Consider the following 20,248-nt stretch of genomic DNA (forward strand, 5'->3'; position numbering starts at 1 on the left):
CCGGCGGCGAGCAACTTTTGGCTCGTCATTCCTCTGCTGCGACCCCGGTAGGAGTGCTCGTTGCGGACGCAACTGGGGAATAACTGCCGGACAAACGTGGAGCGCTTGGCTGCCCAAGCCCAAGCTGAGGATAGTGGTCTAATGGCGGGCACACGGAGAGGACCGAGGGGGTGGAAGGGACCATGGTGAGTGACAAGCTGCTGGTGGAGTGCCTTCTCGGTGGACAGGAAGTATTGTCACCCACAAAATGCAAGCCACTTCCTTATTAAAACGCGTGCCATGATCCCAGTATCTGACATAATCTAAAAGACGTAGTTTACTCACTTCTTCGTCAGTCCAATGGTTCCACAGTTGTTGGACTTGTTTTGGCCATTCTCCGTGGTGAACGGGAACTTTTTGAAATCCAAAAAGGCTCACACGCCTCTCCCTGGTGCAGCAACAAAAGCCTGCAGTGGGCTGGCGTGATGCGAAAAATAAACGAATTAATCCGCAAAATCAGCTGAATCCGTAGTGCTTCTGCATGCTTTATAGTAATGGCTGTATTGCGAGATTACCCAGTTGACGTCACATTCGCATTCTTCCTCCATCCAGGCAGTCACTTATTTTTTATGGCGCGGGATTAAAAAAAATTGAATAAATAAATAGATCGCTTCCACACACATCCAAGCGGTCCATTTCATTAAAGAGCATAAAATACGTGAGCGTGAAATAGGAAATAAACATGCTTTTTGCTGTCAAAGGCACTTTAAGAGTGTTTGGTTTCTCAAATCATGTCTTATTATTGAATCTGCCAGTGTCACGTTCACGCTCGCTTGTCAAACGTTTGTTCCTCATTTCCAACTCGCAAAATTCATTCATGCGCTACACATTCTTCAAATGAAACAAGACAGTCTGTGGCAAATGGAGATTTATTTTCATGTCCAAGAACCTCCCTCCTCACACTTTCGCTCCACATTCGTACAGCTCCATTAAAAAACAAAAAATAGAAAAATAAACATTGGTATCACAACTAATCATTTCGGATTTTAATTCAAATATACAATTTGCTTATAAAGAAACTACAAAAGAGGTGAGGAGGAAGGAAGTCAATGGTGGCTATGTTTACATGGACATCAAGAACCAGCCAAGTTTAAACAATTTTCTTTTCTAACTATCTCTCAGCATGGTCTGCGCTATGAATCTGATTTACACTCACATAGTTCTTCTCAAAAAAATGTTTGTCCATGTAAACGCAGACCATATCTTAAAGCTTATTGAGCCTACATTCAACAAAGTCAAAGTTGTATGTGTCGTAGCATACTTACATAATCGTCCCTGCGTCCACTGAGTTAAAGGAAAGCGATGCTAAACTGCGCTAACGTAGGACCAGGTGGGAAGACCTTGGCGGGTCTGAGTTTTTTTTTTTTTTCTTCTTAAGACTACTAAACCCTCACTTTCATTCTCCTGAGCAAATACAGCAACTAAAGTTCAAAACAGTCCCGATGTTAGTCCAACGTCTTTCCCTTTCAAATGAGTTGAGACGTTCCTTAACCCATCTGTTCATCAACATCCTGAAGATCTGCTTCAATTCCGCTCAATCTGCTCCAGGTCAAGCTCTCCCCCAAGCTGGAAAATGTCCCTGCTCGCTCCACGGTCGCCCTTCCAGAGGGTAACTTCGCCCGGTGGCGAGCCAGATCTGGACCCCACGCTACAAGCAGAATCGCTGTCTGCTTCCTCATCTGACGAATCCTCGCCGTCTCCGGTCACCTCCTGCCGGTGATCCAGTCCCAGCTCGGAAACGGTGGTGAATTCCGATTGCCGTTGGCTCGACGGGGGCGGATCGGATCGGCAGCTGTCGAAGAAAGAGAAGCCTGGGCAACTCAAGCTCTGGAACGTTTGGAGTTGCTGTCAAAACAAAAATGCAAGAGAACAACAATGTGAGTGAATGCAAGGTGCAGTGCTGCAAAGTAATCTAGTGGATTAGGTATTTGTTATAATAGTAGCTGGACGACCAAAGTCGTGCAAATGCATTTACACAACAATCATATTTGCAGTATCATCTAATAATTGGTATAATTCATTTATAGCTCATTAAAATAAAAATTAAAAAAATATACATATATTCTTTTTTAAATTTCAACAAAAATACATTGATTCATCTAAATTTGGAGGATGGTAGCAACATCCCAATATAAATACATTATCCCCAAGTTTATACTGTTTATATTGTCAATAAATATTCTAAATGATTTATATAATTTAATTCCAAAATTTAAAGACCCGAAAGTTCAGGTTGTTGTGCCTCCCCCTCAGGTTAAGTTTAGGGTGTATTTCAGGGCAACCCAACAAATAGTACCGGTATATATACATATATATAAAAAATACAAATTAAAAAGAAATTGGGGGGTTGGGGGGGTTGAACTCCTTTCCTAAGTCTTGTTAAGATAAGGGCCCCCTTCCCTGAGTCCTATTATGATTAGGGACCCCTCACCACTCAAATTATGATTAATGTATGACCTGGGTCTACTCGACAAGTAGAAAACACATTTAAATTAAATTGAACCAACTAGAAGTGTGCCGATTACCGGTTTTTTGGTATACCGTGGTATGAAAACGTCAAAGTTTCAAAACCGCAAAAATTTTCCCTCATACCGTCTCTAAGGTATTAGCTATTTTTAGGTTTAGGCTCTCCTAAAGGACTTCATTTATTTTAATTTTATATCGAATATATATTTTTTAAAATTCTAACTTAACATTATACTTATGTCCCAATTTGCTAATATGTTTTGAAAAATAGAAATCCTGTTCAATATAAAAAAGTTTTTTTTAAACCCAGATATCTCAAAGTAACATATTTTAAAGTTGTAATTACAATACCGTGATACCGTGAAACAGTAATATTTTGGCTTAATGTTATCATACCGTCAGACTATCATGCCGGTTCATGCCTAGAACCAACACAATCTCTCATTTAAGTGCTAAAAAAAACTCTTAAAAAAAGCACTCTTAAAACAAATATTCAAATTAATACTTCCACCCAAATCTACATAAATCAATCCATTATTTAAAACATTTCAATTTAAAACATGTTCATCAAAACTTCACACAAAATCGTTGATAGCCAATTCCTGAATTAAATAAATAATGTAATAAACAGAATAGTTTAAAATCCAAAAATAAAGAATCCTAAGGGTTCAATTAAAAAAAAAAAAAAAAAAAATCCTCCATTGTAGGTTACATAACAATATCACCACCCAAGGACCCCGATCAATTTAATACAATATCATGTACCATATTTTTGGGACTATAAGTCGCAGTTTTTTTTTTTTTTTTTTTTCATAGTTTGGCTGGAGGTGCGACTTATACTCTGGAGCGACTTATGTGTGAAATTATTAACACATTATTATATCACTTCACGTGTTATTTTGGTGTTTTGGAGTGACACTGATGGTTTGGTAACTTGTTAGCATGTTCTTTATGCTACAGTTATCTGAATAACTCTGAATAACTGAATAATAGTAAGGGTGTAATGGTACATGTATTGAACTGTTACATTAACATACCGGCCATGTTCGCATACTGTGCACTTATTCAGCATGTTATTCTCTATTGTATTTTTATTTTAAAATGCCTTTCAAGATGACATATCAGTTCTATGTGTTGGATTTTATCAAGTAAATATCCCAAAAAATGCGACTTATACTCCGGTGCGACTTATGTTTTTTTTTTTTTCCTTTTCATTGGGCATTTTTGGGCTGGTGCGATTTATTCTCAGGTGCGACTTATAGTTCGAAAAATACGGTACACATTTAAAGTAATAACTTCTATTACACCTAAAATGAAAAAAAAAAAAAAAACAAAAAAACAAAACAAAATGAAATACAAGGCAATTTTAATTTTTGGCAATTTTGTTGCTGAAGCATATTTGACATTTGAAGGAAAACCATTCTTTTTAAAGGGAACCTTTGACTTGTAGGCTCAAATAAGCCACAATTGTTCTTTTTTTAATAAAATACAGTGGTACCTCTACATACGAATTTAATTCGTTCCAGGACCTTGTTTGTAAGTCGAAATGGTCGTATGTCGAGCAGGATTTTCCCATAGGAATACATTATAATTCCATTAATTCGTTCCAAAGCCTAAAAACATACACTAAATTCTTAATAAATACTGCTGGCACTGTTACAAATGGCAATTAAACATAGAAAAACAAATAAGTTATGAATAAATAATTCAGAATAATATAATAATAAGAAGAATAATTAATAATTATTCCTGTAAATAATGTAACGAATCGGATTCTAATATGGCGGACACTTTTTACTGTCCCTGAACGCACCGCGAAGGTGACGTCTCAGTGAGATAGGTCGGTGCGGTAGAGATAATACTTTCGTTTTCTTGAGAGCGGTCAACTGCTTAAGACAATGGGCGTTTTGTGTTGGATAAGTTCTTAAATAAATGATAAAAACGTGACGAAGCTGGCGATTTCCTTGGCAATGTTACCACAATAATAATTGTCACCTTAACTTATAAATAGTGGCGAACGGTGGTCGGAAGAGGACCATGGAGCTGTATTGTTGAGCCAGTTCAGGGACGCGCACCCCAAGCTCATATTTTTCTATAACTTGCATCTTCATTTCAAAGGTAAGCATCACTTTTTTCCTTGTTTCTCCAACTGTATCAACTTTTTTTGAAAACTGTGTTGATTTCTCACACAAGAAAATCCACCGTGCGTTCGTTTGCAGTGCTGTCATGTCGTCGTATTTCGAGCAACTCGTCGGATGTAGAAACAAATGGCGGCTCAAATTTTACGTCGGATGTCGAAAAGATCGTGTGTCGAAGTGATCGTATGTAGAGGTACCACTGTATGTTATTAGAAACACATAAAATACTGCTATTGATTTGAAAATCTATAATATTTAGCACATGTTTAGACCTACGGAGGGCACCATGTTATATGCGCACAATGGACGCTCGGGGTCATGACGTAGTTTGTCACCGTCACTAGACGAACACTACAGGTGGTTTTGCAATTCCTTTCTACGCGGTGAAACGTCCAACACATGCGCACATCGGTTAAAGGCGGCGAGTACTTACTATTTGTGTTTTTATCGAGTCTTTTATTTAACTTTTCATTGCCTCAAAATACTTTTTGCATGTGTTTCCGTCTCATACTTTTAAGCATTGTGTTTTATTGTGGTAGCTTTAAAGCAGATTGTTGATCTGTTGACCACATTAGTCATGTAGTGTATTTAAACCACCCTTATTTGATATTACTATGTTTAAGTATTTTCTTAAGCCATCTTTAGTATGTTTTGTATCTAAACAAAACAAACTGAAAGCGCACGGTAGTATTTTGGGTGTCAAATTCGCCAGTGTAGCGACGTCAACAACAATGGCGACTACTAGTTTACAAATTGTAGAAAAACGAAAACATCAAGAGGGTTTAACTCATAATAACCTTTATATTTTAAGAACTGCGAGTCTTTTTATCAGTGGTTCCCTTTGATGAAATTGCTTATGCGTATCTGTCGATGACATACTGTAGGCATATGACAATAGAGGTCCAATCCATTTGGAAAGGATGTCTATCACTGTTAATGACGCTGAAACATGTCTTTTCACTACCAGCTCTTATAGTTCAAATAGATGGAGTACTTTTGCCACCTCTAGAAAGTAGTGGTAGTCTCGTTTTATTTGGGGGGGATTTTCATCTTGAGGTTTTCCTGTCACTTTTGGTGAGATTAAGTTTCACTTTAGGCTTCCAAAAGCTGCATCTTTCATTTCATTGCACATTTGAGTCCACGTGCAAAGCCATGGCCCCTTCTATGTGGAAAACAAAAACCGTGTTCAGTCCCCCAAAACTGCAAACTGTGTCTTGTTTCTGGCGTTGTTAAAGCGACCGCGACTTTGTTTTCAATCAAACACTTGACCACTACGATACTCTATCGAGTAAAAAAAGTCTACATGTTAGAAGAATTAGTTAACAGATAGTCCTGTGCAATGCAGTGCAGTGATAGGGTTAATCATCTGTGGAGAGGCAGATGTTTGGCAGCACGGAGGTGAATAAAGATGAGATTTTTTTTCACTGGAGGACGACAACTTGGCCGTTGCTACGCACCGGGAGTCTCCCGCTAGTGGCCTGGCAAACAAAAAGTGAATACTTCAGGTGATAACGAGAAGAGTGGGAGGCCTAGCTTGAAAAAGGGGGATTTCTACGCCCTCTCTGTATTCAGTCCCCCTGGTCTTACTTGACTACTAATTATCCCAGCAGAGAAGGAGGAGCAGAGTTGAGAAGGGGGTTGGGAACTGCTTTGTCATAATGCGTTTCCCATAAAACCCACTGGGGACTGCTTGATATTTGGGAGGTTTACATTTCTGTAGCGTGCCCACTTTTTCATACAACCCCCATATGGATTGCACACATTTAGAGGGTATACCACACATGTGCAGGCAAGCATTATTAAACCACTCTAGTCAATTACAAGCAGCTAGATTTTTACAGAGTGGAATATGAATGATAAGCACCTTTGTTGAGGGAGACGCAGACTTGTATACTTGAGTTTAGACTTTCGAGGATGAGGTTAACATAAAAATTTGAACAGCTTTTGATCACAGGATTTTATTGACAGACTAATTCACAGATTAATCGATCATCGCTGTCAACCCTCCCAGTCAAAATGGATTACACTATCTTCGTCCATTGTTGGTAATTTATGAATTAACATTAAAGGGATCCACAGATAGAAAGACTTGCAGTTCTTAAAAGATAAACGTTATTATCAGTTCAAATAATTTCATATTGAAAAACCCTGCTTGATGTTTTCATTTTTATACAATTTGTAAAATTAGTTTAATAGGTCGCCATTGTTGCTGACGTCTAAGGACGGTCACGTCACATGGTTACGTTGCCGGGCTTCCAGAGTATGACTCTAGCGACATAAACGTGTCATCTGTTCAACTCTTTCAATTTGAACCCAAGAGGAACATTAATGAGCATGACAGCACTGTCGATATTTCACAAAACGTGCAACAAAAGCTAAATGATCAGGAAAGATGGGATGAGATGAGACGAGAGTAGGAATAAAAAAAACTGTGTTCTGCCAAAATGTGCTACACCGATGAAACCTCTACAAGAGGCGAATTTGACAGTACTACCGTGCGTTTTCAGCTTGTTTTGTTTAGATGCATACTGACAGAACATACTAAAGATGTCTTAAGAAAATACTAGGGCTGTCCCAAACGACTAATTTTCTCTCGATTAGTCGGCCGACTATTTTTTACGATTACTCGACTAATCTATTTTTTTTTAAAACTAATTTAGCAATGACATTTTTGTTGACTCTTATTAACCCTTTAACACCGAACGTGTCGGCAGCGACGCTATTACTCATATCGTCTTTGAAGCTTCGTCACGCTGTAATTACGTCACCCACGTGCCGCTGGTTGGTCTCATTAGAAAGTGCGGAAGTTGATGTCCACACCAGTTTTTATTTGAAGTCAATCGACCCAGAAAAACGGGAGATAATGTCATTTCAGTTTTATAGTTTTATTGCACTCATAAATATGCATTCAAACGCTGCATGGACCATTTATCTATCTCCATATTTTCATAATTTCTTGTCCTTTTTCAAAACCGAAAGCAGCACAAAAGACTACATATCCCAAGAGCCGTTCTGATGTCAAGAAGGACAAACCGAATGTGATCATTTTTAATAAATTTCCGAACGAGGCGCCAACTAATGAGAGGGAGGCATGCGACGCAAGCAACGGCCGCTTGGTTTGAGCGAGCGACTTTGAAACGTGCAGAATGAATCTAAAACTACATTTAGCGCAAGCTAATGCATTATTTCATTAACTCAAGGAAGAAGATGAGCCGTATTTGTTGTCTTTTTCTTTGCATGAGTCGGCGTCTCGGCGAATAGAAGTGACGGCAGCGCGCAAACGGCGAAAGAGTAGGCTGTGTGACGTTGTGTGTGACGCAGCTCCGTGACCTGTTCAAGAAGCTTTATTGAGTGCACAAAAAAAAAAAAAAAAAAAAAATATTGGGTCGCATGCCTGAAAATTTTGAATTGAACTGAACTACTTGACAATATTTTTGAAAACACGTTTTTTCAATGTTATATATATTTTTTCATTATAATCTTTTCAGTTTTGTGTAGATGGGTATTCGAGAAGCTTGATTGCATGTACGTATATACTTTTGATAAGGTGATGGGTACAACACCTAACTTCACAAAGAGATATCCTCCAAACCTTTTTTGTGTTAGATGATATATATAATTTTTTTTCTCACTATTTTGCACTGTATATAATAAGAGTGTGACAATATCTCGATACAGCGATATATCGCGATATTTTGCAACCCGATGGGTTATCGATATGCTCCCGCCAAGAATCGATACTTTTATTTAACATATTGGCCATACAATGGAGTATGGATGCTGTAAACTGCTCAATGTTTGTTGAGCAATTCCTTGGCGGTCCACTAGGGGCGCTTGGGAGTAGCGGTGAGGGTAAAGTGCGCACAAGTTGTCTAGAGAAGAAGAGAAGCTCCAAGTTGGATGAAAAAATAAAAAAGCTCCGTGAGAACGGTGGAGGGAAAAAATGAGAAAAATATTGCTACAAATCACACATGGGGACACACTTTAGATTTTACACCAACAAGAAAGGAAGCAAGGTGAACAAGGACTTTGCTGTATGCAAGAATTGTCTAAGAAAAATAAGTTTCACTGGGAGCTGGTGACGTAGTGGACACTGGAGTTTGTGAGCTTTGCTTTCATCACTTGAGGTAAGAAAGTTTTGCAATGTAATTGACTTTTTAATTTACATGTATTATTTTGATGACATTTGGTGTTGAATGATATAAAAAAAAAACAAGGACCCTAAACTGGATGAAAATGAATATCGAACAAGCCCACATGAATTTACCGATTTATTTGAGAACCAATTTCCATCTAGTTTACTACAATAAGCTATAAAAATGGTTTGAATAGGTTCCAAGATATATAAAGTGATGTGCATGATAATTAATGTAGCCTACATATTAAAAATAGGTAATTATTGATGTAGCCTACATATTACAAATAGGTAATTATTGAATTTTTAATTTCTCTACATTCAATTCATATTTTAATTCAATACTTCCAACACAAAAAAAAAAGTCAGGATTTCAACTCAAACGCTATGAAGTAGCTAATATTTTTTGTTTTATTTTGTTTTTTTTAAGGTGAGGAAGACTGTGACTGAGCAAGTCTGACATCTTAATTGCTGAAGCAGATAGCGGAAGTGCTCAAACCAAGCAACAAAGTTCATATACGAAGAAAAGACCCACCAATTTTATCATTGCCCCACTCCAAGCTCAACTGCTGACACCTACGGCACTTTTTATTTATTTTTTGATCTCTCCAAGCGATATCAGTGGTCGTGGTTGGTTTCCTCTATATGTGCAGGGGCACAATTTGCAGTAGATTTATATTTTACAGCAATGTTGCACAGAAAAGGTGTCACTGTTTAATAAATGACTTAAACAGTATTTTTTTCTATTTTCAAATCTTTTTTTTTTTCTTTCCCGTTTCAACAGTTGTATCGTAGAATTTTATGTATCCAATTTCTGACCAATACATCGATAATCGCTGTATCGTGATATAATCGTTATCGTGAGCCTTGTATCGCGAATCGTATCGTATCGTGAGGTGCCCTGAGGTTCCCACTCCTAGTATATAACCTGTTTTGACCATAGTATGTGTAAAGGCCAAAAAACGCCAATGACCATACCTGCTGTTTGTGTTGAATTGTCAAACATAAAACTATTCAATCTTATTTTTTTCTATTGAATGTTTATCCTAACAAGTTGAATAAATATGATCAATTGACCATATGAAATATGACCATTAAAATTGGTCAGTGAAGAAAACAACAGTTTGGACATGAAGTTCAAGGTGTCCTGAAAAAAGGGACCCAACTTGGCCATTGTAAACAATTTTTTCTTTGAAATATAAAGGCAACATCAAATGCATGCAAATTCGGCCAAAATAGGCTTAGGTGTTAAAGGGTTAATTCACAAAACACATTTTGTAACACTTAAATTCTTCATTTAAGTACAAATAAACACGTAAATAACAATAATAAATCACAAATTAACAATGAGGTCAAATGCTGATAGCATCAATGAGTGCAAAAGAATGGAATGTAAACAGATTCAGAACACTGACTTTGCCTTTCCAACAAAATTCAAAACAATTCTTAAAAAATATATATATTAAAAAAATATCTAGCATTAATATTATTGTATACTACTAGATATAATAGTATTATAATAATTATTCATTGCCAATAAGAATTTTCATAAATGGTGTCATTTTAAAGCTGTTTTTAGTGTAGAATCTGAATTCTGAGGTATGTGGGATTAACTACAGAAATCGTTATTCATATGAGGAACAAGGCTTGCTTTTATTTTGAAATGTTCACTGGAAGTACGTTCGCTAAACCGCTAACGTAAGCTTTATAGACCGCAAAAAAAAAAAACCTTCGTCATTGCATGTGGTGTAAGTAATAAATTTATTTTCTTTTTTTCGTTTTCAAATGCTGTTAACCAGCGATTTTTCATGCTTGAAGTGTCACCTTTTAACCGCAAGTTCGCGTTTTGAAGAAGACTGCCAATGTTTTATTGCAGGCTAAATTCGGTTGTGTTTTTTCCACATTAGCCTCAATGTAGCAATGCTAACGTTTACAGTGTTTAATATAGATGTATTTCCTTATTTTGTATGTCTGAACTTTAATCCTAAACTGTGTTGATGACCAATAAACATACAGTGGGGCAAATAAGTATTTAGTCAACCACTAATTGTGCAAGTTCTCCCACTTGAATATATTAGAGAGGCCTGTAATTGTCAACATGGGTAAACCTCAACCATGAGAGACAGAATGTGGAAAAAAAAAAAACGGGAAATCACATTGTTTGATTTTTAAAGAATTTATTTGCAAATCATGGTGGAAAATAGGTATTTGGTCAATACCAAAAGTTAATCTCAATACTTTTTTATGTACCCTTTGTTGGCAATAACGGAGGCCAAACGTTTTCTGTAACTCTTCACAAGCTTTTAACACACTGTTGCTGGTATTTTGGCCCATTCCTCCATGCAGATCTCCTCTAGAGCAGTGATGTTTTGGGGCTGTCGTTGGGCAACACGGACTTTCAACTCCCTCCTCATCCCGTCGCGTCAAAATGATAACAAGAACGGTGAGCAAAAATCCCAGAACCACACGGGGGGACCTAGTGAGTGACCTACAGAGAGCTGGGACCACAGTAACAAAGGCTACTATTAGTAACACAATGCGCCGCCAGGGACTCAAATCCTGCACTGCCGGACGTGTCCCCCTGCTGAACAAAGTACACGTCCAGGCCCGTCTGCGGTTCGCTAGAGAGCATTTGGATGATCCAGAAGAGGACTGGGAGAATGTGTTATGGTCAAATAAAACCAAAATAGAACTTTTTGGTAGAAACACAGGTTCTCGCGTTTGGAGGAAAAAGAATACTGAATTGCATCCGAAGAACACCAAACCCACTGTGAAGCATGGGGGTGGAAACATCATGCTTTGGGGCTGTTTTTCTGCAAAGGGACCAGGATGACTGATCTGTGTAAAGGAAAGAATGAATGGGGCCATGTACCGAGAGATTTTGAGTGAAAATCTCCTTGCATCAGCAAGGGCATTCAAGATGAGACGTGGCTGGGTCTTTCAGAATGACAATGATCCCAAACACACAGCCAGGGCAACAAAGGAGTGGCTTTGTAAGAAGCATTTCAAGGTCCTGGAGTGGCTTGCCAGCCGTTTGGCCTCCATTATTGCCAACAAAGGGTACATTACAAAGTATTGAGATGAACTTTTGGTATTGACCTAATACTTATTTTCCACCACGATTTGCAAATAAATTCTTTAAAAAAATCAAACAATGTGATTTTCTGTTTGTTTTTTTCCACATTCTGTCTCTCGTGGTTGAGGTTTACCCATGTTGACAATTACAGGCCTCTCTAATATTTTCAAGTGGGAGAACTTGCACAATTAGTGGTTGACTAAATACCTATTTGCCCTACTGTATGTGAAGGAACTGGAGTCTCATATGCTATCAACACGCACATGTAGACGCACGCGGTGGTGATAAAACGCAGCCGTGAAAATTAACGCCCAAATTTTTATTTCCGGTGCAATAAATGGACTTACTGCATATCGCGACAGGCTTAGCAACTTCAATAAAAAGTTTAGTTAGTTCAACTGGGTGACGGCGCTTTAGGTGTTCATTCACGGCCGAAGTGCAGCGAAGCTTGGCATTAAAGAAAAATTTAACAGGCCATAACAGTGTACCCTCCTTTGTTTCATTGAAATAATAAATACAATATGTTTTGGCCACTCTGGTGCACTTTTTTGGCTTTGTGCCACTTTCCCCGCTTGCATCGTCCGACATTCTCAACTTTCCACGCATATATATTTTTTAACAGTCAACCGTCAACGGGATGTTGTGCTCGTCGACTATGTCGACTAGTCTGGACAGCTCTCGAAAATACCAAATTTGGGTGGTTTAAATATCCTAATGTGGTCAACGGAGCTACATCAATCTAGAGCGTCCATTGCAGGTATAAAAGCATGGCGCCCTCCGTAGGTCAAAACATGTACTAAATATTATAGATTTTTAAATTAATGGCAATATTTTATGTGTTTCTAACAACATATTTTAGTAAGAGAATAATTGTGGCTTATTAGCGCCTATAAGTCTTAAAAGTGCGAGGTTCTCTTTAAAACTGTCAGAAAAGTAGGAAGGTTGTTCATGCTTCTCTTTAGTTAGATGGTTGTCGGTGGTAATATACTAAAGTCACTGTGTGGTTAATGTAAAAACAACACATTTTGTGGTTCGTTTATCGTTGGTGGCAGTCAGCGAGTGAACTGATAATGCAAATGCTTTACCTGAAGAGTTCCGCAAATGACTAATAACCTGAAAATTAGAGTAGCTGGATCACAGATTTAGTTAAGCAGCACGATAACGCATTTCTGATAGCATGTTCATGATTTATTACTCTTGAAAGTATTTCCTTTCTCTAAAATTGCGCACATGTGAATGTCAACACTTGTTTTATTTATGACCTGTGATTGGTTGGCGAGTGGCGACCTGTCCAGGATGTACAAAGCCCTTCTCTGATAGTGGCTCCATACACTTAGGTGTTTGAATAGTTTCAATACTGCCATTAACAGTGACGGAAGTCCAATAAATTTTGACTGCGAGGCCTGGCAGGGATCATTCACTGCTAGCCGTCCCAGTCAACGTAAAATGGACATCAACAGTATTGCTGATAATGGACGCTAATGAATAAGCATGGGGGTAAAAAAAAACCTTATCAGAGCTCTAAAAAGAACGTGACCCTGTTTAAAAAAAAACTAAAAAAATGGAGGCCATTCTAAGTCACCAAAATGTCCTAAAACGAGGTCAGTAAACAAAACCAGGAGAGAAAAAGTACAAGCAGGCCAGGGAGTATAAAACAAAAGCCACACGAGGAAGGAATCTTGATCTCATTCCTGCCGGGCAGACGACACACTCGCTCGCCTCCACATCAGTCATTCATACGCAGTGTACCGAGGACACCGTGTAGATAAGCAAAGTCAGAGTTTATAAAGAACGAACTGCGGCCTGTTATTTAATGAGATAACGCGTTTACACGGCGAGTCGCGTCACGTCGCCCTCGCGTTCCCACGTTGCTGCTCAGCTATGCTCGCCATGTGCGCCATGTGAAGAATTGAGTACGGAGGAGGGGAGCTGTATTAATAGAGCAGAGGTTTTGACCCTTGTGATACGAGTGATTTGACTTGCAAGTGCAAACTTCAGATATAAAGCAATATGGCAACCTATAATTCATACTGTATATAACCCTTATACACACCCCACTTCCTCCTTCCATAACATTTTCATGAACCAAACCAGGGGAGAGCAAACCATTCTTCTCTTATGTTCACTCTTAAATTACTGGAACTTGGCAGCAAATCACAGCAGACAAACCCTCTTCCATAATGGCCGTTTCAACATTTCATTCAGCGAGTGGCCTCGGATTCGGCGATAAAGCTCGACGTCCGTCTAATGGTTTTTCACAGCCGCTTGAGACGAGGAAAAAACACAGCGGGCCATGGTGGAAGGGAAACAGCCAGGCATGCAAACGACACAGCTTGCAACATTATTCAAGGAATTTGCTTGGAGGGCGGCGGAGCAATGTGCATAAATAGCTACGATGGCAAAGCGATCACTGATTAGCATGTCATACACCCCTACGTCATGTTGTGCTGACAGCTCACACCGGGGGTTTGTTTTGTGCTGACCCTCCTCAACCTTGCACGCACACACGTCAAAAAACTTCTCCAGTGACTGACGTGCCTCAATTGCTTTGACGTTGCAAGGAATTTGCACGATGACAATTTTTGTCATTTTGCTATCTGTTCTGAAAAATTTTGAGCTCAAATCATTACAGCTAGTCAAAAATGTTGATGCAGATTTTTTTCCCCAGCTCTTTGAGGTACAGGCTCTTTTCCAAACAGTTTAGCTTTTGTTCACATGGGTGTGTTACAAAGAAACTGAATAGTTTTGAGTTTTTAGAATGATGCAAACGGAAAAATATTGTTACAAGAGTAGAGGGTATATTGTGTGTGTGTGCTAGCCCACGCTATGATGGAGCAGTGCGGCTAAGGGAGTATCAAGCGCCATGGTGTCAGTGTTGCCAACTCCCCAGTAAGGAAATTACTGTTGCTATTTGCTGTCCTAAAAGTTGCTAGATGACGTCATCCCTTAATTTGCATAATAGCCAATCTGCATGTAATTGTAATGGACGCTGTTGGAGAGAGGAATAACGTCATCAGAGAAGCAAAAATTGAGTTAAAAAATGCACCAGGAAAAAGTCGCTAGATTTGTCGCAAGTCGCCAGGTTTAGCGAGAAAGTTGCCAAGTTGGTAACACTGCATGGTCAACGCTCAGCTAGTGTTGCCAACTTCTCAGTAAAGAAAGTACCGTATTTTTCGGACTATAAATAGCACCTGAGCAGTGGCGGACGTGGCAATTTTGGGGCCTAAGGCGAACATATCCAGCGGCCATCTTCATGGGTCAGGGGTTAAAAAGGTGAGAAGGGTGTGGAGGAAATATGTTCTGGTACACTAGGGCTGTCCTAAACGACAATTTTTCTCCTGATTTGTCATCTGACTAGCTTTACAATTAATCGATTAATCTCATAATTTTCTTTTTTTTTTTTTTTTTTTTTTTTTTTTTTTTTTTACTAATTCAGCAATGAAATTTTTGTTGACGCTTATTAATTCACAAAACTATTTTGGAACACTTAAATTCTTTATTAAAGTACAAATAATCATGTAAATAACAATAATTGATCACAAATAAACTGAGGTGAAATGCTGATAGCATTTAGTAGTGCAAAAGAATGGAAAGTTAACAGATTCAGAACACTTTGCCTTTCCAACTTTATTCAAAACAATTCTTAAAAAAATTCTAGCAATATTATTGTAGTATACTACTATATATAATAGTAGTATAATAATTATTCATTGCCAATCATTTGTCATGAAGAGTGTCATTTGAAAGCTATTAGTGTATAATCTGTATTATGTAGTATTTACTCAACATATTTAAATATTAATTTTAAAGTATGTGGGATTAACTCCAAAAATCATTATTTATATGACGAACATGACGTGCTTTTGCTGTTTACTAGCTGTTGAGTGTTATTGTATGACTGATTGGAACTGTACTACATTGTTTCGCCACAGGGTGTGCTGTCGTGTATTTTATGTTCGGTGTGAAGAAGATGAAGAAAGTTAAACGAGGCATTAGAGGCCTGTTCTCAACTTCTTCCTCACTGCACTTTGGCTCTCATGGAGAGCACGTTCGCTAATGTGTTCGAAATAAACGATAGCCGACGTGCAAAGAAACAAGTGAGCTGTAAAAATAGCGAGCTTAGTGGTGTGAAAACCGCGGGAGAGCTAAGTGAAGCTAACAAACAACTAAGCGGAGCTAAGCGATGCTAAACGGCGCTAAATGAAGCTGAGCGACTGATACTCAGTCCGTCGTCGTGGAACAGTCCATTGTAGTTTGTGTGTGTGTGTGTGTGTGTGTGGGGGGGATAATATAAATGCAGCATTCAAATGGCTTTCTTTTTTTTTTTGTTATTTGTTTGTTTGGTATGCTGACATAATTATACATGACAAATAGTTGGGGGTGCTGCTGGCTCCGGAGGCCCAAGCCGTTGCTCGTTGGAGCAAGGGCAGCTGGTTGGGGGCAGGAAAAAGTGAGTTAAAAAAATGTAGAAATAGTCGCTAGATTTGTCGCTCATCGTCTTTAACAAAAAAAGTCGCCAAGACACTTTGGAAAGTCGCCAGATTTAGCGAGAAAGTAGTGTTGCTATCTTGACTGTGCGGGGTAAGCATTGTGCGAGCGTCAAGATAATGTGAAAACTGATGGCTAAACACCCCCCCCCCCAAAAGGTCAGCTGCAGTGTTGTTAATCTCACTTTAAAAATGTAATTAATCACAGTTACAAATGATCTCTCGCAAAAAGTAATTGCGTTAGTAACTCGGTTACCTCAATGTAAGAGTTATTAATGACTTGGCAAAGTGACTGGCATTACTTTTCATGTTTTACACGTTCTTATATGATCCATTCTATAACGACTTTCACATCAAATATGTGTATGTTAACTGATTAAATTGAAGTTTTTTTGTTTTTGTTTTTTTTTTCATTCCAAAAATGTCAAGACTATGTGAAGTTCAAAGGGTTTATGGGACAATACATCCTAGCCCAATTCTTTACCCAACACTTAACTAGACACAGGGATATTGTGGATATTGTGATAGCTAGATTGTAACCTTTGCTATGTTTGGAAGTCATTTAATGTTGTGAATCAACCGTTAAAGTTGTTCAAATTGCTCCCGTTATTCCGCATTAGTTTTCTTCTGTCCACTTTCCACATGTGAAAGTTTTAAAACTGTTTCATCATTTTAAGATAGATTCAAGTCAAGATTTTGCTGATTTGGGAGTATTTTAGATAAAAAGTTACTTAGGTTCGCTACAACAGAGCCTTCCTGAGAAGTTACTGCTTTAAGATGGCTGCTGTTTACCAACACCGGCCAGTCTGTCATTTCATGTGCTAACGCCGCTGAGTCTGTCATTTCACACCTAGTTTAATATACATGTGATATCTAACTTCGCATCATGTAGGCGTATGTTGGTAGGCGGTCGGCTGCAGTCAGGTATTACTGGAGCCACCTAGCATCGCGTTTGCAACGGCGTCACAACTCCCTTCCCCCCTGCCGTTCTGCTTTCCCAGCGTCTCTCAGACATTTCTCGCATAATTCAACCAACGTAGTCATACAACACAACAACAACAATAAATATTTTGAGAGAAACCTTTTTGTCATTTTTTTATACGAGTTCTTTCCCACTGTGTTCCCCTATTACGCCACGAGTTCTTTCCCACAGTGTTCCCCTATTACACCTTTGCAGCAATTCCGCTTACATCAAATTCAAGACCGTGTACAGAGGTGGTAAAAAAGAATCCAGGTATATAGGGTGCCAGTAAAACGTGTAAGTGCCTGGTTAATGTACAAGTGAATGTCGATGTGCATATTTACTGTTGGGCTGCTTTTCATCTCATAAGTCAAAGTCTGCGTTTTGAGCTTCCGAGTGAAAAGTAAAATTAAAAAAGTTAACAACAGAAACCTAACCCGCCTAGTTTCAAACGCGAAGCGAGCTAATGTGTCCGTCTGCTAATCCCCGAGACATCTATGAAAGCATGGGCTGAGAATGTGACGCAGGAGCATTCCTGCGAGCCGAGGTCACGTCAAAGTGACGACCGTGTGTTTCGTCGGGGCTCGGCTCGTTCCCCGCCTAGCTGTTGGCACGGTTGGAGGAAACACAGTGCGTCCAACACTCACTGGCTTGTCATGAGGGTGACAGAAATCTTTGGGAAAAAGGAAAAGGGAGGTTGTCGGAATAGGATGATGCCACTTCCTATTAACGGTCTGGAGAACAAATTGTGTTCCATGGTAAAAACCGTCAATGGCAGCCAGATAGTTAATTAAGTATACTTGGAGATCATGATTCTGTTCACAGAGTTTTAGTCCAGATGGTTTTGTTTATCGAAGGTGGCTGTAATAGGTTTTTCTCTGAACAATCAATAAGGGCAGGAAATGCTAATTTAATGTGATGAAAATGTTTTTTGATATTTTTAAGGGGCTGAAATGTACAACTGGCATTTCAATTCAATGAAGATTGAGTCAAAGTGATTTAGTTACGAGTTGCTTGGCTCTCTGCTTACAGCCATTCACTGTAATGGCATATAGCGTCTTTCAACAGTTGACAAGGATGTTGTTAAAGATGACTATCTCTCAGCATCAAAGAGTGCATATCATTAGACTTGTACGCCCATAGTTGTGTAGTAAAGGCTCATTTATGGTCACTGGTTGCTGGGCCAAACATAATGTCTGTTGGGTTGTGGCTTGTCGTGGTTTTCTGTTTGCAATCACTTCTTTTTTCTGGCCGCAGAGTTCTATGATAAAAGCCAGATCGGTGCAGGAAATGACAAGTCAAAGGGTGGGAGTCACGGTGAATAAGCAAATGGACGTCGAGGGGCCCCTGACCTTTTAAATTTACCCAACAGACTTGATGAAAAGTTAACCCGAGCCCGGTTCTTTCCGAGTGTGGCGTTAGGCGGCATGACTGAACATGAGGCATGTTTCGTGAGTAAGCACCACTCCCTCTCTTGGATACTTAACATAAGACCTCAGATTTTTTAGTTGTGGAGACTTGGTCAGACAAGCCAGAACATTCAGCCTGATCAGTTTTATTTGGTGCCCATTAATGTTATTTTGATGGTAATCTACGTGTTTTTGGCATCTCATTTTCTAATCAGCCAATTTGCAGAAAACTTTCAATTTGAGTGTCTGCTGCCATTGACAGACTGTTTCACCCTGTGGGGTAAAACAAACAAATTGGAACCTCGGCCCTGTCACGTAAATGATGTACAGTCCATCGCAGCTTTTTTTCCCAATAAAAAAAAATAAATAAAAATTAGGGCTGTCAAAATTATCGCGTTAACGCGCGGTAATTATTTTTTTAAATTAATCACGTTAAAATATTTGACGCAATTAGGCTCGAGCGTTTACGTCACAGCAGCACGGGATCGTGCGAGATTTGCGACAACACAGCCATTGCGGAAGCACGTCTGCATCACGGGACATTTAAACTTAACGGCAAATACAATTCAACTACGAGTGCCAAAGACGGAAAAATGTAGGGACAACTTGCCAGTTCGAAACAGAGACAAACTTGTTACCACGGCGAAGGACAGATATGTGAGCAATTTTAAGGATGTGAACAATGTTGACCCTCACGAGCAAGCCGAACACAAATGGAATAAAGATGGCGACAAGCTTCCACCACTACGCGAAATGGACATCATGCTGTATTTAGTGTTTGGTATATGTTACAACACTCATCAGCAATTCCGAAACTACAAATCGCTACAGAGCTACGAACAGTTTTGCTGCGGATGGGTGCAGGATCTTCACTTAATGACCATAGCAAACGGCAACGCCATCTTTCTAGCAAAGGTAGGCAATGTGTGTTTACATTAGTCTGTGACCACGGATGTACAAATCTTTTGCTGCATAAAATGTAGCCTGTGTACAAATTCTTTGCCACTCTCTCACGTCAAAATATTACAGCTTTTTCATTTAACAACGACAGGAATTATGTCTTATGAAGACAATGCACATGTATGCATGCTAGTTGTTTAGGTGTAGCAATAGCTAACAACAGGCCGACTTAGGGCGTAAAGTTACTGAAATTTGCGTAAACAAACGAAATTAACTTACCGGAGTGGAAGTGCATAGAGCAAACTCAGTGTGTAACTGGAGAATCAAACGTTATGCCCTTCCTTCTGATCGAGGCCACCCATGCCATTCTTCGACGTTTGGTAAGTTCAGATATGAGCTTTCCCTCGCCTTTTCTCCATGTAGGGATCCGGGAGAAACTCAATGGTGTTCCGTTGAGCTGTACATTCTCCTTTCTATTCGATCGGTTGTTGCAATTCTTTACCGCACAATAATTTCCAACCATTTTTAAAGAGCGACCTGTGTTGAAATGCCTCAGTTTATGTTTCTCGCTTCCACAATGGCGATAGCGGCGGAAACCTCGCGAGTGCCACGTCATACGCTCGAGCCTAATTAACGC

The 20,248-nt window shown here is 39.1% G+C and overlaps 1 protein-coding gene across 1 annotated transcript in view; it reads right to left on the reverse strand.

The window, feature by feature from the left end:
• Window positions 1-892: 892 nt before the first annotated feature.
• Window positions 893-20,248, reverse strand: part of LOC130922872 (protein FAM53B-like) — a 51,771-nt gene continuing 32,415 nt past the window's right edge. Inside the window, exon 5 of the mRNA XM_057848101.1 lies at window positions 893-1,884. Within this exon, the coding sequence (XP_057704084.1) occupies window positions 1,564-1,884 (321 nt within the window). The 3' untranslated portion in view covers window positions 893-1,563. The remainder of the gene's footprint in view (window positions 1,885-20,248) is intronic.

Source organism: Corythoichthys intestinalis, chromosome 10 (genome assembly GCF_030265065.1).
Source record: "Corythoichthys intestinalis isolate RoL2023-P3 chromosome 10, ASM3026506v1, whole genome shotgun sequence".
Lineage (NCBI taxonomy): Eukaryota > Metazoa > Chordata > Actinopteri > Syngnathiformes > Syngnathidae > Corythoichthys > Corythoichthys intestinalis.